The sequence below is a fragment of the Aythya marila genome (genome assembly GCF_965140915.1).
Source record: "Aythya marila genome assembly, chromosome: 4".
Taxonomy (NCBI): domain Eukaryota; kingdom Metazoa; phylum Chordata; class Aves; order Anseriformes; family Anatidae; genus Aythya; species Aythya marila.
This window is the reverse complement of record NC_139045.1, coordinates 24929480-24946286: the sequence shown is the minus strand read 5'-3', so window position 1 is coordinate 24946286 and position 16807 is coordinate 24929480. Positions and strand designations below refer to the sequence as shown.

General features: G+C 38.7%; 1 protein-coding gene across 3 annotated transcripts in view; it reads left to right on the top strand.

The window, feature by feature from the left end:
- GALNT7 (polypeptide N-acetylgalactosaminyltransferase 7) overlaps positions 1–16807 on the top strand; it is a gene marked incomplete at its 5' end in the record, with an annotated part of 70756 nt that overhangs the window by 17184 nt on the left and 36765 nt on the right. For all 3 annotated transcript variants that reach the window (XM_082758499.1, XM_082758500.1, XM_082758501.1), the window contains one exon: positions 14197–14654. In XM_082758499.1, coding sequence (XP_082614625.1) covers positions 14197–14654 — 458 coding nt within the window. The remainder of the gene's footprint in view (positions 1–14196; positions 14655–16807) is intronic.

Genomic DNA, 16807 nt, shown 5'->3' with positions numbered 1-16807 from the left:
TGTATGATTTTTAAATATCTTTCTGTCTCATATGATTGAGGAATAGGGATGAAGTTCCCCAGTCCTTCTCTACTGGCTTTTGTAAGTGTAGTGTTCATAGCCTGGAGGGCCAGGAAATCTGTTCTTGGCTGCTTAAAACATTAGGATTGATGGCAGTTTTTGTTTATTTTGGAGGCTTTTTCCCTGTGGAGGGAGAAATAATAGAAGTTGGTTATTTTCAATAGCAAAGCTGTGAGTTAGAAATTTTAACTCCTTGGTCTCTTAAATTTGCTAATTTAAATGTTGATTGTTCAAGTCCAGAAGAAACAGCTAATGTTTCTTTTTTCAGTCTACAGAGAGCATTCCTAAAAGGGTCTTTGTCTCAGTGAAATGAAAAGCCTTGCCCCCTCATAGGCCTCTGTAACACTACTACATAGGAAAAGGAGGCTAGTAATCCCTGTGAAATGGAGGAAGCAAATGAAGCTGGACAGAAGACATCTTAGAAGTTCTTAAGACTCTCTAATGACCATACAAATAAAAATTAGTTCTGTCTTTAAGATCTTGCTGAAACATGCACATAAAACAAATGATATTCCCAGAGCAAGACAGAATGTGGACAGAGCAATGATTCAACTAGAAGTGTCACCAGCTTCTTTTAATCTTGAAACCTAGTGACAAGAACAAATTTTGTACAGAGTCTCATCAATGATGCTATGTTTTAAGCCTTTGACCTTGGAGGTCACAACTTTCCAGGAAATAAAAGATGGAAGTGTTTTTGGGGATGGCAAAGAGATGGCTCATTACTGCTTGAACCATTAAGGGCTGTGAAATAAAGTTTTTAGCAACCATAGTAATGACTCAACTATGGGTGTAGGACCAGTTGAGGCCAGCTGCCATGCATGAGGGCATGAAAGATCTGCGCTGCTGAAGATCACAGAGTGCAGGCATGAAATAAGGACGTACCAGACAGAAGGTATATGTGCTAGCAATGATAGAGCTGTGGATTAAAGCAATATTACAGTGAAACAATCCCTTATGGCCATAATCCCTTATGGCTGTTTTCTACAATTTTCATTTGTTTGATTGCAAAAATTATTGAAATTGTTCACCAAGTGTTTTAAAGTGTGTGCCTTTGGCAGTAGTGGAATACAACTACAGAAATAGCTAAACTACATGGATCAGCATATACTAAATTCACAAGGCATTAATACAGTGTCACTATTTTTATTCCCAGGTATTCAGAATCATTTGTTCTTTATTCGTATTTAACAACAAAAATTGTCCTAGAGATCTGTAAGGGATGGAGTTAATTTTAACTACAAAACAGGACCTGCATTCTGCTAGCCTCTAATTGGCAATACAGAGAGCTCAGATAAAGATCAATGCATTCTTTTTTTTTTTTTTTTTTCCTGAAAAAAGGGGGAAAAAAAGAAGCCATGGACCAGGGTCATAGGTAAAGACCCGAAATGTAGAGGCCCTTTTGAATCTTACAGTCCACTCTGATAGAGATGAGGTATTAAACAATTGTCCATTTTGTTCTTAATACTCAGAATTCTTCAAGTCAAGCATTTATAAAATAGCTCTAGAGAGGAAAATTGTGGGCAGTTTTCTAATTATGGATTGAGGATAATGGCTGTTTCACAAGAGTACCTAACTTACAACAGTGCTGACATTTCAATTTAGAGATATGAATCCCTTGCTATCTATCAAATGTGCCCCCCTTCTTCCTTATATCCTTGAAATTTTTTTATAAGCCAGAAAGGTGGTGGTAATTTGAATTATTATGAAGCAATTTATTATATCCCAAGTATGTTTCTGATTATCCATCACTTGCAACTAAATCAATAAATGCCTTCAACTTCACTCTGTTTTGCTGGTCTTAACTTGAAAGTCTATTTTTCTATTAAGGAAAAAAATGGATTTCTATTTATCAAGCTGCATTAGGGAGCATTATGTTTGCGATATATTCTGTATTATATGGTCCAAAACCCTCTCTCTTAGAAAAAGCTTTTTGGAAAATGGAGAAAATCCAACACTTGAATCTGAAACTCTTGTATACAAGTTGAAGGACCGAGCTGATATCTTCCTTTTTTGGAAGACCTTTCTGTTTTCTAGATGTTATGAGAAACATTCAGCGCTGTTTTTGAAATCTGGTCAGAGTGTGGGATCATTCCAAACCACATAACCATGTGCAAATGTTGGAGGAAGGAGATGGGGAGGGAACCTTGCACCTTCTGCAATAAATACTGTCCATTTTTCAAAAGGGATTTGCTGATTTTCAAAATTATGTTCAGCTTTTTCTAGAAGAAACAGTTGGAAAAAGTTTTTCTCTATACTTAACCCCCCCCCCAAAGCAAGGTAAGCAATGGCACTATCTTAGTCAAAAACACTGTGAACAAAACTGGAAATGTTATCCACTTTGAGAGAGATTAAGAGGAGAACAGAAGGTTGCATTTGAACAAAATACATAATAACAAATGTTTACAGAAATGAGTCATGATAATATTGATTAGACCCAGCCAGAATTCTGAGCATTTGGAGACTTCCCACAGCTTTCATCTGTTTAAACAATTTTCTGGGGTTGGCTGAGCCCCTAGAAGTTACTTGTTTAGAAATGCACCACTTTATCCACAGCTCCTCCTGGGTACCTGTTGGGTTTGTGTTTTTTTTCAGCGTCTTCTGAAGTATTTGTTTAAGGATGCAGTTACCTTGCGGAACCTCTCACACAGCAAGATACCCCATGTGTTGCCTCCAGGTTGAGACGTTGAAGAAGAAAATATTTTCTTAAAGCTTCTTCAAAGAAAACATGGTTTAACTTTCTAGGCAATAAGTACTTTCCTTCCTGTGAGTAAATGCAACTTGACATCTACTAAGACATCAAGTAGAGGAGTTGTTTCAGGAAAAGAAGGAAAAATTGAAAGCAATTGGGTCCTTAGCAGAGTCTCTACTGGCAAGATTAGACAAGAAACTAGATTTTATTTTGGCAAAACAAGGCTCAGTAACTGGTGGGCTTTGCTTACCTGGGACAGTTATTTTCTGTGTTGCTGCAGCAGAATGATAACTGTACCACAGGGCTTCATGCTCTCCTTGCTCTTTGGCCTCTCCAGGGGACTTGGCTTTCTGAACAGCTAAATTACAATAAAATATTTAAAGCAGCTAAGTTTAGCAAACAAGTCAACTGATATACAAATCTTATTTTTTTGATTTTTGATTGAGTCTCATCTATAGTATAGCAACCTGTATTGTGCATAGGATAAACACACTGAAATGCCAAACAGGTGGTTTGGTATTTCACAGATCTTTAAGATTTGAGTCACTGTTCAGAAATGAATTACTGTGGATGATGCTCAGCAAAAGTTTGCAGTTGAAATACCATGTTAATGACAAAACGTAAGCTGCAGTATGTAGACATTTGTCTGTTATGCAGAGAAAGGAAGGAAGTTTACGGACATTGAAAAAGTACAGTTTTTGGCACACTCGGAGGTGAAGCACAGTCTGTCAGTCAGCTGGTGGTTGATTAGACCTGTCTTAAGTACTTAACCTAAAATGACTTACCTTGTACAAAGCACAGTGTTTGCTCTTCTTGCTTTGTGTCATGTTCCATTAGGGAGAGTGGAGCAGGCTCAGCGGAACCGAGCCTTCTTGGAGCAGAGGGGTGTTTAATATGCAAGGTAGGGCAGGCAAGGAAAGAGTGTGGTGAGCTTCACGGCACAGCAGGGAGAGCTGAGAAGAGCAAGGAGCAGATCTACAGCTGATGGAAAGAAACGTCCTGGGGACCAGAGAAACTGCACTTTACCGCAACAGAAAAAGGACACCTGATTAACAGGGACATAGTCTAGAAGCAAAACGTGTGAAGAGACGGTGGGTAGGGAGATGCTTGGTTTTATTTATGTTCGTTTCTGCTTCATCACTTTTTCCTTTACTGAAAAAGTTAATTATTCTAGTTGCAATAAACTTGTAATAAATTCTTGCTTTTCTGAGATTAAAAGCCTTTTTGTCATCCTTGGGGAACAGTCTATAAGGAGAATATATAGGAAGCTCTAGATCATACTTCTGCTTTATCCGGGGTTCTTTGACAACTTTTTTTCTGCAGAAGCAGCTACAAATACTTTTTTTTTTTTTTTTTTTTTTTTAATCGCACAAGCTACTAGTGGCAACACCACACCATTCTGCAATATGGGAAACTACAATATAACATGACCTTAGGCAATATAGCAGCCTCATTTATGATTCAGTTTATGAATATCTGTGCTACTTGAGTAATGACAAGAGGCTACAAATTTAAGCAGAGACTACCATAATGGAACAGGCTCCCCAGGGAAGTGGTCACTGCACCGAGCCTGTCTGAATTTAAGAAGAGATTAGACTGTGAACTTAGGCACATGGTCTGAACTTTTGGGTAGACCTGTGCGGTGTCAAGAGTTGGACTTGATGATCCGTAAGGGTCCCTTCCAACTCAGGATATTCTATGATTCTATGATTCTATAATATCTGTTTATTCAGGTCTGAGTCTTTCTGATCTGAATCTTTCTATTTTAGATCTTTTTAATGACTATCTAAGATTATGGGGTGCTCTCGGGGGCTACAAGGAGATAAACATTGCTTGTTGTCTCCACAGTTTTCTTGGAAATGTGTTAAGTGAACTTCATTGGGTGAAGCGGATCCCTGACAAGGCTTCTTCAATGCAGCATGATTATTTGTCAGTCAATGGGGCAAGGGACAGTGTGGAACAATAGATAAACTCTGACGATACCAGAAATGGAAAGACAACCAGATGGGTAAAAGCCTGTGAGAGCTGAACCTCAAGCAAAAAGAAAGGCAAGTAGGAGAAATTAAGTTGGCTCAGTATCTCCAAACAATGGGTAATAGTAAAAATGAAGACAATAAAAGTTTACTATTTTTGACAGTAATTTGTTCTGAAGTACTCTGTCTATTTTTACTTGCTTTCGGTCAGACAGAGGAGTCTGATTGTGAAAGTGGCTGTCACACAGGAATTCGAGAAGTGTTGCAGTTCTCCCAGACTGGCGCACGTGATGTGGCTGGGCCACATCCTCACTTTCCTATTTGTACTCTGAAAACCCATCAAAGGTGGGAAGGAGGGAGAGGGAGCAAAAGAAGTTTGCAAGCTTTATGTGAACAGTGGCATCCCTGAAAAGTGACCAGGTCTGGTGCAAAGGACTCAATCCCAAGTCTCCTGGCAGTCTCTGCATTTTATGAAGTTGACTTAACTTTGCTAAGTAAAGGAAGTTGCTCAATCCAGACCAGATATGCACAAGTGTAACCTTTGTGTTTATAGAAAATCCAAACTACTCCAGGAGGAGGAACATAGAGCAGTGCAGCAGGAGACACAGAGGCAGAGGGACATGGTAAGGAGGAGTGCAGGAGCAAGGGCAGGGGGTAGGGCAGTACAAGCCAAAACAGAGCTCAGCTTTTGTGGCAGGATGGTGTTGCTCTGCTGGAGCTGAGGTGGTCAGTGCACAGCAAGGGTGAAGATGATGGCAGCAGGAGAACCATTTAAATCCACACGGATATCTTACTGATTCATTTAAATATAGACGTGTATCTCTAAAAAGGTACTCTTAGGTAAATGGGTAAAACTCAGGATTTACCCTCTGTTAGCCAAATACATGGGACATCAAGTTATTTCAACTGAAAATGAGTATTCTTGCATTGCTAGGAATTAATATCAGTCACTACATTTTCAAGTATGCCACAAAAAAGGGAAGGACAAGAGATAATCTCTATTTGTGTTGAGGGCTTCTATATCTTAGTAAAACTTGGTGTGCAATGACCTTGTGAAATGTTGTCCGCAAACCAGGGCAGTATGCAAGCAATAGCCTGTAGTCACTGTCCTAGAGGAATGCTTCTGCTGTGACAAAGTAGATGGTATCTTCAGAAAAATCTGATAAGACAGGAAGAGCCAGTTGATGGTTTTGCCCAGGGAGCTCTTACAGCAATTGCGACCTTAAAAAAAAAAAAAATGTTGAGAAGCTGAGCCTTGTCTTTTCTAGCAGTTCAAACAAGATGACCTCAGCTGTTAGTGAATGTTGTTAGTTTTTAGACTCATTACGAGGTAACATGAACTTGGTTTTGCTATTTCCTTGTAATCAATGACACAGAGACTCAGATTAATGTGGATCGCTCAGAACATGAACGCTAAATTCAGTCAAACTCATTTGTAGTAGTAGAACATCAAGCACTTACCAAGTTCACATTTTGACAAACTGTTTCTCTCCTTTTTTATGTAAGCTATGTTTTTTCTTATGGATATGTCACTTGCTCTCAAAGCAAAGGGTGTGCATAAGCAATGCTCTCGAAGTCAGGAAAGTCAACAGTAAAATGGAAGTAAATTGTTAATCTTACTCCCCTAAGTTGTTTTGCCTCAATTAGTTCTGGTAATTTTGGGATTTTGGGGCACAAAGGTATTAGTACTTTTTTTTTTTTTTTTTTTTTTTTTTTTTTTTATTTTTTTTTATCCTAGTGGACTGGGTAGATATTAATGACTGTGGTCCACTGGTATCTAGTGAAAACTAATAGTTACTTCTGTCTGAATACCAATCAGAAGTGTAAATACTAATGATTCTCCTGTACTGCCTTATCAGATAGAACATTAGGAGTGAGTGGAGAAAGGAATTTTCCTCAATGCTGCTAGCTAACAATGTTGTAGGTATCTGGCAAAACAGTTCCCTCTTGAGGAGCACCTTGGGAACCAAGAGAAAGGGGGCAAGAAAAGCAAGCTGACTAAAAGATGCTGTGGGGTACTGTGTAATGCATCAGGTAGCAATCAGCTTGACCATTACTATAAAATCTAAGAGGTAGGTGAGGGGGAAAGTTGTCCTCCATATAAAATAATAATAACTGCATTTTATTTTACGTTCTTAAATGTAGTAGAAGTACAATACATGTAGTATAAAACTTTTGCTGAACATGCATTTCTCCAAAGCTGCTTTTGGCTCTTGCACCTCAGTTGCACTTCCAAGTTGTGTGTTTTTAATGAATAGAATACTTATGTAAGTGTATGTGTATATATATAATCATATTTATATATGTAATATATATAAAGTGACGTTTGCTTCAAAGTTCTGTTTAATTTTTCTGAGTTTTCTTTGTGGCTTCTGACCAAGTCTTGTGTAGAACACTCTGAAAAGTAGACTGATGTGGTCATCTTCTGGTAGGGTTACTTGCTGTTTGGAGATGCCATCACAGTAACACATTTGTGGTACTGTAGTCAAGTCAGTTCTGTCTGCCAAAACTTATTCCGGGTTGGTATTAATGCAGCTTTAATGCTAGTAGGTTAGATTTAGGTCTTGTTGAAGTACTTTTTGTTTCTCATAGAATATTTAACAAGGCAAAAATCCAGATAGATGGCATTGGACTTTGATGTTGTCAAGATATCTGTCAAAATTGAGGGTAACTGTAGACATAAGAGCATAACTTATAGACATGTTTTCCTGGAAGTGTTGGTGATGAATACCTTTAACATGTTTTTCACTTGAGTTGCACAAAGCACACAATTACAGTGATTTAGCAATCTGTTATTTTTACAAGCATGTATTTTTAAACCTTAGAAATTTTCTATAATTTAGTGTAAAATTATATTTTTCTCTGTTTCTGCAGTTCTCATGAATGTTCTGTTCTAAGCTTATACAGGCCCTAGAAGTTACTGTAGGAGCTACTGTGCACTCCGTCACCTTTGGAGTGGCTCAGGATGACACCAAGAGGAGAAGCCAAAGCAAAAGAGTGAGCCATTTTTGCTCAGATACTGTGATAGCAAAAGCCCTTTTCTTGTGGTCCAAATTCTGCCCTAATTTGAGTACATTGTGATGAAATTGCTTGGTGGAAGCTTTTGCAAAATTTGACAGGTGGGCAGTGCTGCATATGGGGTTTAGAATAGACCTTTTTATGCTGGAACACATAAATTAATGATTACAAATGAATTTATAATTTTTTATTTTTTCTGAAGTGATGGCAGTTGTGCCATAACTCCTCCTCCTTGTTTGCAAAGTTGTGTTTTTCAATTTCTTTGTGTTTTTGGTTTTGGTTTCTCTTCAGCAGATGATCCTGCAGTAGCTACATCTTAATTGCTAGGATAGAGGTTACCATGAAGGGTGTAATTGGAAGCAGTACCATCTCCTAGGGTTTCTCTGACAGCCAGCCAAATGTGTTGTGGGAATTATGGTTTATTTTATTTATTTTGAAGTTAGTGAGTATCTGCTGTGAGATCTATTCACAAATATGTTGTTGGATAAGATGGTTCTCTACTTTGTCTGTGTTTGGTTCTGTGCAATGAAAAGTCTTCAAATTTTTTATCAGAATTATTTTTTTTTCCTATCATGTGACATAAAAATAGCTGTAGAACAAAGAGCTATATTTTGACACTATTTTTTTCCAACTATGTTCTGCGCTTACTCTACCTGGTGAGTAAAACCTACACATAACAATTAGAAGCAAACCAATATATACAATTTGGTTTTCCCACACATGTTGTTAGCATATAGAGCAGAATCATGCTAGAAGCATGGCTGAGAACAGACAGTATTTTAGTCTCTCCTCAGCATGAGTCTAGTCAATAAGGAAATCTTTGTAGTTCCCTATTGTTGTATTTCTCTTTTCTTCTTTCTCTCTGTTTTTTTTTTTTTTTTTGTTGGTTGGTTGGTTGTTGTTGTTGTTTTTTCCTAATTTTCTCCCCCCCCCTTTTTTTTTTTCCTATTTTTCCCCCTTTCTCTCTTCCTTTTTCCTCTTTTTGTCTTTTTTTCTTCATTTTCTTTTGTCTTTTATCTTTTGTCTTCAACTCTTTCTTTTTCTATTTCTTTTTTTTTTCCCTTTTTCTTTCTTCCTTCTTCTGTAACTGAACAAATTAAAAACAATCCCTCCTATTTCCTCAACTAATTAAAATGGTAGGCTCAGGTGTCATGTGTCAGAACCCCTTTCAAGTGGCCTTTTTTCTTCCAATAAGCCAGGAGTGTGACTGCATTAAGATGAGGCAAACAAAGCAAAATACTTTAAATATGTTGAAATCCTTGCTGAAGTACTAAACTTAAGCTGAGAGTTGTGTAGTCTCTGTCATAGAACCTGTGACAGTCTCTATTCAAAATACTTCGTTTTTTCCCCCTTTGTTTACTTTTAAATCTTGTCACCTGCATGAAGAATTTCAGTCAAGGGAGCTGTGAGAGCTGTTGATTTATCATCAGTTAAAAGTCCTTGTACTCTTCCTTGTGTTTGCATTTCATGGTAAGTGCCAGTGGTGTAGATGTAGCCAGGAATTAAGAAAGGCAAAAGTTAGACTGGAGAAAAATGCAAGTATATAGGGATTGACCTTCTGGATTACTAAAATATTAAACCTAATGAGGTTTTGTAGTTTTTCATCAAGAACACCTGAATATTGTAATACTTGGTATCCATCTTTAATCAGCTGGGTAAGACTACATATATTCTGAGAGCGTAGAGTTTTTAATTTCCTTTTGTAGCCTTGGGTAATAAGTATACTACTGAATTGTACTTAATTATGCTTCTCTTCATTTATTGAAGCATCACTGATTTTTGTCTAGATGAGCAAGTTGCTTTTATAGACATTCTTTTCAATTAGCAAACTTTTTTTTTGGTATGATAATTTTCCATTTTATAGATTAAACAAATCCACTGTGTTTTTATTTGTTTTGTTTTGTTTTGTTTTTTTGTTTGTTTTTAAACACCAGTTTGTACTTCAGACATTATTTCATAGAATTTTAGGGAGTTGCCAGTCTTGAACTGGTTTACTTAAGAAAAGCAGATTATGCAAGTTTGACATTTTCAGTTTTATTGCCAGCCAGAGTTCCAGCCCTTCTGTCAGTTGACTAATCTTGCAGCCTTCTGAAGGCCTCTCCCATTTTTTATTCTTTTCCTTTGTATAATTTAGAAATATGATTCTGAGAGGATACAGTTACTTTCCTCATTAGTTCAGTTTCATTCCTCTTGTTTGCAAAAAGGAAGAACCTAACTTGCCAAAAAAAAAAAAAAAAAGAGTATCTCCTTTTTACACAAGTCAGGATTTGACTATGTTTATATCATCTCAATATTTCCGATACACTCATAGCAGTGACTCATACATAATCCTTTTAAGGGGTGAAAACAACATCTAAAAAATGAAGAAGGCTTCACTTGAGCTGGAGCTACAAAAGCTGGCAGGAAATCTCTAGATTTAGCCTATAGAAAAAAAGAAAAAAAAAAAAAACAGGTTTATTTCCTGGGGGGAAGAAATCTATATTATTATATATAAACAGTTTGCTACGTGCCCTTTGTAAAGATGTCATGAGATCTTGTTGCTCTTCTTTGGTGGTCTTTAGATGTGAGATGACTCAGATTTTTGCTTCTCTTCCCTAATTTCTGGAAAAAAAAAAAAAACAGGAATGTTCAGGTGTGTGTTGTGCTCACTTTTTTCTGAGACTTCCCTTCAGCTTGTTGTAATGGATTTGTTTTTTTTTTCCAAATTTTTTTTCAAATAATTTTAAGACTTTTTTTTTTCCAATTTTTGAAAGATTGTGATTTTTTTTTTTTCATATGCATGCCTTCCAACTTGTCTGTCATTGTTGTATGAATCTTTTAGAAGTTTGATTCTTCTTTTGCTGCACTGAACTTTTAATCACTAATTAAAAACTATTTCAGTCAGTTCTGGATAAGTCATTTAATCATTTAAAAAAAATACAAGAGAAGTCATCACTTATAAAAGAGAAGTTCTAGAAGTTCCTAACTAAGGGTTTATACATGTATAATGGCCAAAATAGTTCTTTGATTGTGGCTTGACTTTGCTTTTTCGTCCAGATGGTATTTAGAAATCCTTTGTCTCTGTTATCTGTGGATAAATAAGTAATCTCCTGGCCCTGTGTACTGCACTTAAGCAATTTTTTTTTTTTTTTCCCCATAAAATGCTGTTAATTTTCTTCACAGCAGTCTGTAAGGTTTGCTAGCAACACAGCATTGATAACACCAGTGGTATAGTTATGGTCAAGCAGTGCTTGCACAGCCTGAAGGCCTTCTCCATTTTTCACTTTGTCCACCAGGGAGGTGGCTAGGATTGAGCAAGGGACTGGGAGGAGGCACTGCCAGGCAAGTGACCCAAACTGATAAAGAGATATTCTATATACATATAATGTCATGCTCAGAAAGAAGAGTGGATTTAGGGAGATTAGCCATGTTTTGCTCAGGAACTGCCTGGGCATCAGTCTGCTTGTGGGAGGTTGTGAGTGATTGCCTTTGCGTCATTTGTTTTGTTTTCTCTCCATCTTCCACTTCTTCTTCACTTTCAAACTATTTTTATCTCAACATGTGAGTTTTCTCACTTCTGTTCTTTTTCTCTTCTTTCCACCCCACTAGGCATGGGGAGGGAGTAGTGAGTGAGCGGCAGCGTGGTGCTTAGCTGCCTCCTGGGGCTGACCCACAATGAGCACCTGCTGTCATATTGTCATAGGTGTGTAGAAATTGGAGGGGAGAGGTGAACGAGTGTTTGTGTGTGTGTGTGTATAATCTGCTTGTTCTATGCGGTATTTTCTAGCCCTAGAAAAATGAAATATATTTAGTGTCTTGAAGGGAGCAGAAAATAAGTGCATTATAATGCAAATTATGTGTAACAGTTATAATGAGGCTAAGTGTAATACGAGGTAAGCCATAGTTCTGATGGCAGCAAAATAAACAAATTACTTTTAAAAGTGTTTTGCTTCAGTCAGAGAATGGGTGAAGTCGAAGCTTGTAATGTTTTACAGGTGGTGGAAATGGAGTGAACAGATATTTAATTTGGTACAGACCAAGGGCATAAGAAATGCCTGGTGGACTGAGACTAGTGATCCATCTAGACCAGGGTTCTATCTGAGAGTGGCAGCAGGACGTGCAGGCAAGCCTCGCTTCTGGCTCTGCTTCCTTCTCTTTGGACTCTTCCAGCATCCACACAGGTTGAATTAGAGTTGTTAGAAGCTACCTTCCTGCCTTGTCCTTTTACTGTCCACTCATAAACCAGTCATCCAGCACTTTGCCTCCTCATCCCTTGTTCACTGTCGGTACTGTCTCTGTCCACAGCCTCCCATGTGGCATATTCCAGGAGATCACTGCCTGTGCAAAGAACCTTTTTGGCTTTGTTGTTGTTCTTTTACAAAAATTATCCCATGATTATTTTTTTTTTGAAATGCCTCTAGATCTTGGATTTAGGATAAACAGTGGTTTATCAACATATACATCACCCTCATGATTTTCTGAACCTCAGTCATATAGCCCTCAGCCATCACATTACCAAACTGTAATCCCAGCCCTTGTGGTCATACGTCCCAAGGCACCTGTCCACCTCCTCCTTCATTCCAGTTGCTCTGATCTATACTTCCTCTGACTTTGATGTGTGCTTTCGAGATGTAAAGACCAGAATTAAATATTACCAAAGACAGGAATGTAACAAAATGTTATGTAGTCAAAATTACAGTTTCTTTAAGAATCCTTCCTGATGATGCCCACTATTTTATTGGCTTTTTAGCTGTCTCTGCACTTGGAGCAGAAATTAGGCACAAATTTGTGAGAGGTCAGCAGTGTTCTAGCAGTTGAGTGGTGGAACCTTCATGTTGATTTCTAGGGTAAGTGTGAGGTGATATTCTTTTGAAGAGTCCTCTCAACACTTTAGTTAGATACATCGTAGCTTTTTACCTCCTCGCTAAACATGCCTTTTCATGTGCTCTTATCCTTCCCTTTCCCAGGTTGGCTTTTCAGGGATCCTCAGAAAGTGATGGAAGAGCAGAATAATGTAACACTTCTGCATTTTGTACATCTTCCCTGATCCAATTAGAACAGAGAAGTAGAACGTTATTTTGAATTGGAGCCAGTCTGACTCCCATTGTTATTGTGTTACTCTAGGCATATTTTATCATGGATTTTTCTTACTTTCTGAAGTTCATTATGCAGCATGGTATGTGAGGAAAACACTGCGATGTAGTCAGCAATGTGCCCTTGCTGCAGTAAAGGTAAACTGCATAATGACTAGCAAGAGCTTAGCCATCAAGTTATGTTAAGGGAAGTGTTTCATTTCTTGATAACACACAATTAACAAGACTGCATCTGAAGCATTGTGTCTGGTTTCTCCTCCTGCAGTGCCCAGTGTAAGAGAGAAATTCAGAAATGGAAGGGGCCTGGCAAAGACCTGCTGAGAAGGCCAGGAGGCTGCAGCACATGGACAGGGCAGAGGAGTTGGGGTTGTTTTGCCTGGAGAAGTCTAATGGAGAACTTAATTACAGCCTTTCACCCTCAAAATTGAGGTTACAGAGAAAATGGAAATAAAGTCCTCTCAGGGGTCAACACTGAAAGGACAGGAGGCAATCATTCCAAGAAACAACAAGAAATTTCTAATTGGGTATGAGAAGAAATAAATATCTTCACTGAGGCACTGGTAAAGCACTGAAAGAGGCTGTCCAGGGATACTGGGTGTTTTCAGAGTATGACTGGACAGGTGTCTCAGTAGCCTGATCTTTGGACTTATACCTTCCTCTAACAGGTTTGAATAAGTGACATTCTTCTGATTTTTATTATTATTATTTTATTTTGATCCTGTATTTGTGAACAGATAGTGAGATGTTGCTAAAATGCATGTGTTTTTAGGTGACACCGAATTCCACAGAGAGCATCTATCACATTTACAAATAGATAATTTTACCAGGAAATCTGAACTTTCAGCAATGTTTCCCCATTGTCCCATTGGACGGAAGTACTAGGGAAAGCAGTGACTCTTTTTTTTTTTAGAGCGTGTTCATGGGTGGGGCTGTTGTACTCCAGGGACTTCACAAAAAGCCACTCAGAGCCTTTCTGCCAAGTTTCTTTCAAAATCACCCTTGTCCTACCCCCATGGACCTTCCTGATCACTGAAAATGCCAAGAAGGTTTCGAAATCTCAGTGTGAATTTTGCGTTTCTCTGGGAGGATGCTGTAAAATTGCTGAACAATTTTTGGGGTGTGAACATTAGGCCCTTTCCAGGACTACTTGCTCAGGTAAGTGTGGACACTGTCCAGTGATGCTCTCCAGCAACTGCTAGCTTTAATGACAAGTGTTCATTCAGGCCCTGAATGAACAGAGATTTCTCCATTCTTGCTTATAACATACATTTAGTATCAATTCTCAGTGCCCAAGGTACTGGATTTGGGGGGGAGGGGAGAGAGAAAGGATAAATAAAAGTGATACATTTATTTGATCTCCTGCTGTTTCTCTGTGTATATATAGGATGACAAAGAAGCCAACAGACCCATACCAAACAAAGGAGAACGTGGACTGGGAAATGAGAAGTTCAAACCTGTGGTACCTTGGCCTCATGTTGAAGGTGTGGAAGTGGACTTGGAATCCATTCGAAGGAAAAATAAGGCCAAAAATGAACTAAATCAGCATGGTGGTGGTGATAACAATCAGCAAAATGTCATCCAGAGGCAGTATCTCACATTTAAGCCTCAGACATTTGTATACCGAGATCCTGTTTTACGACCTGGAGTCCTTGGTAATTTTGAACCCAAAGAGCCTGAGCCTCACGGAGTTGTTGGTGGCCCTGGAGAGGAAGCGAAGCCATATGTTTTAGGACCAGATTACAAAGAATCCATTCAAGCCAGCATTAAAGAATTTGGGTTTAATATGGTGGCAAGTGATATGATTTCACTAGATCGGAGCGTTAATGACTTGCGTCAAGAAGAGTAAGCAAACTTTTTGTTTTCTTTTAGTTCTGTTTTTATGAGGTTTAATTATTTTCTTTCCATGGATCTTAATTGATGCTTAAAATAATATTATTAATTAGGCCAAGTACTTGAGACTTCTTGTCCTGACAGGCAAATGTGCTGTACTGTACCAAATGTTTCCATATGTTATTCTTAATGCTGTTCCAATTATTCCTTTCACGAACACTTAATCTATATTGATTTGTCTCTGAAGTCATCCAGTCTAATTGCATATGTTTAGATGTTCCATGTCCAGTCAGTCTTCCTTGTGGTGTGTTCTCTTTATAGTCCATAACTTCTTAAGATTTGCTTTTAAGAATGCTTTTTTTAATTATTATTTCATATGTAAGTTCCTATAGTATGTTTTATTTATTTATGATTTCATGCCAATGCTTAAAAAAAAAAAAGAAAAAAAAAAAAGAGAGAACACGAAGTAATATTGTTCCCTTTAAATAACTGCTTAGTTACCTGCATTAACAAGAGTATAGATCTGCCATACTGGAGTTTGGATTTTGGAGCTGACAGCAGATTAATCTTCTACCTACACTTCTTACTGCATTTATCATAAAGAAGGAACTAATCTTAGGGAAAAAAAAAAATAATAATAACCTGCCTGGGATTAGCTTTTTTACGTTGGACAGGAGGGTGTGTGAATTTAGGTACAAAATGATGTATTGCCTGTTTTCTCTCTCCTCTCCTCCCCAGCAGAGAGGGGGGGCTCTGCCAGTCTCGGGGTTTGGTGCCCACCTCGACATTGCACGCTTCCAGCTGCGGCAGCTGATCTGTTTGGTTGGTCACTGGTTGCTCACTGGGACTGTACCGTGGCCTTTCATAAAAACGGTGTTTTTCCATGCTGTGAGGTGGGAGACAGCTGGCCAGCTGTGAGCCTGACTCATGCTTGTGCAAGCACTGCTGCGTGAATTTACTGCCTGCTGTGCATTTGTTAAAATGACTGAAGTGCATAGATTACAGCGCCTCTCTTTCTTCATGCCATGTTCCCTGGGTGACTTACTAAAGGTTTCCACCTGCCTGAAGCTGGAGGAGAAAAACGAGTCTGTCAGCTGCTAGTGGCAGGGAAAGGTTCACTATCTTGAGGTTCACTTTAATTTTATTTCATCACTGCAGTCAGCAGTTGGGCCTCTGTGCTGAAGAGATTTTTTGAAGGGGAGGAAATGCTCCAGGTAACCTGTTTGGGCCAGCATTTCCTTCCAGGTGGCCGTTCCCTAAGCATTGCTGCTTTTGTTGTGGTGTTGGCAGCCACTGAGGCCCTTTTTGTAAGAGGCAACAGGACTACAGACACTTGGAAAGAAAAATAGTTTCCCCACTAGGTGTGGTGGTGAACTGAGCAGAGTGAAGCTGCTCAGAGTCAAGAGTTTGTGTTAGCAGGGTTCATTTTGGCCCTGCCTTCCTCAGGAGAGTGGGAGGACAGAGGTGGGAGCATGCTCCTTTCTTTGTTCTCTGCTCTGCCCACACAGCTGAGCAGAAATGGCAGCATGTCCTATGACATGTCCTGTGAAGGTGGGACCAGGCTGCCTCAGCCTAGGCTACTGACTCTATCTTTGGCAGCCGAGCTCCATGACTTCATTCTGCCCATTTTTCCCCAAGGTGGAAAGCATCAGAGAGACTACATATCTGCCAAGTAGTTCCCCACCTGTAATCTCAGAGTTTATCTTTACTACTACTCTAAAGACAGAAATTCCCTAAGAAGACTTAAATGCTTTGAGGAATAGAAAAGACAGCCACAATCAGATCAGAAATTTAAAAGAGTTTCCTCCAAGTTCACCTGCAGATAAGTCTACCATGGAGGTCAAAGCCAGCAGATCAAATCAAAGTTAGGTTTTACTGTTTAATATCCTATGCAAGCATACAGAACAGCACAAAAAATGTTAACAAAACACATCTTTCAGGCAACTTGATATAAATTATTTTGTATAATGAATACCCAGGACGCTTGCAATTATTCTGAATAGTTTAAATGTTTATTGCTTCAATGTGTTTCCTGGGAAAGGCAGAAGAGAGGGAAAGCAATGTAGGATTGGCTGGGGCTGCTTTCAGATATCCTATTTTTTTTCCTGCTCATCCCCCTGCTACTGGGAAGAAATGTAGCAAAAGGTAGCAGATGGCCTGTTGGA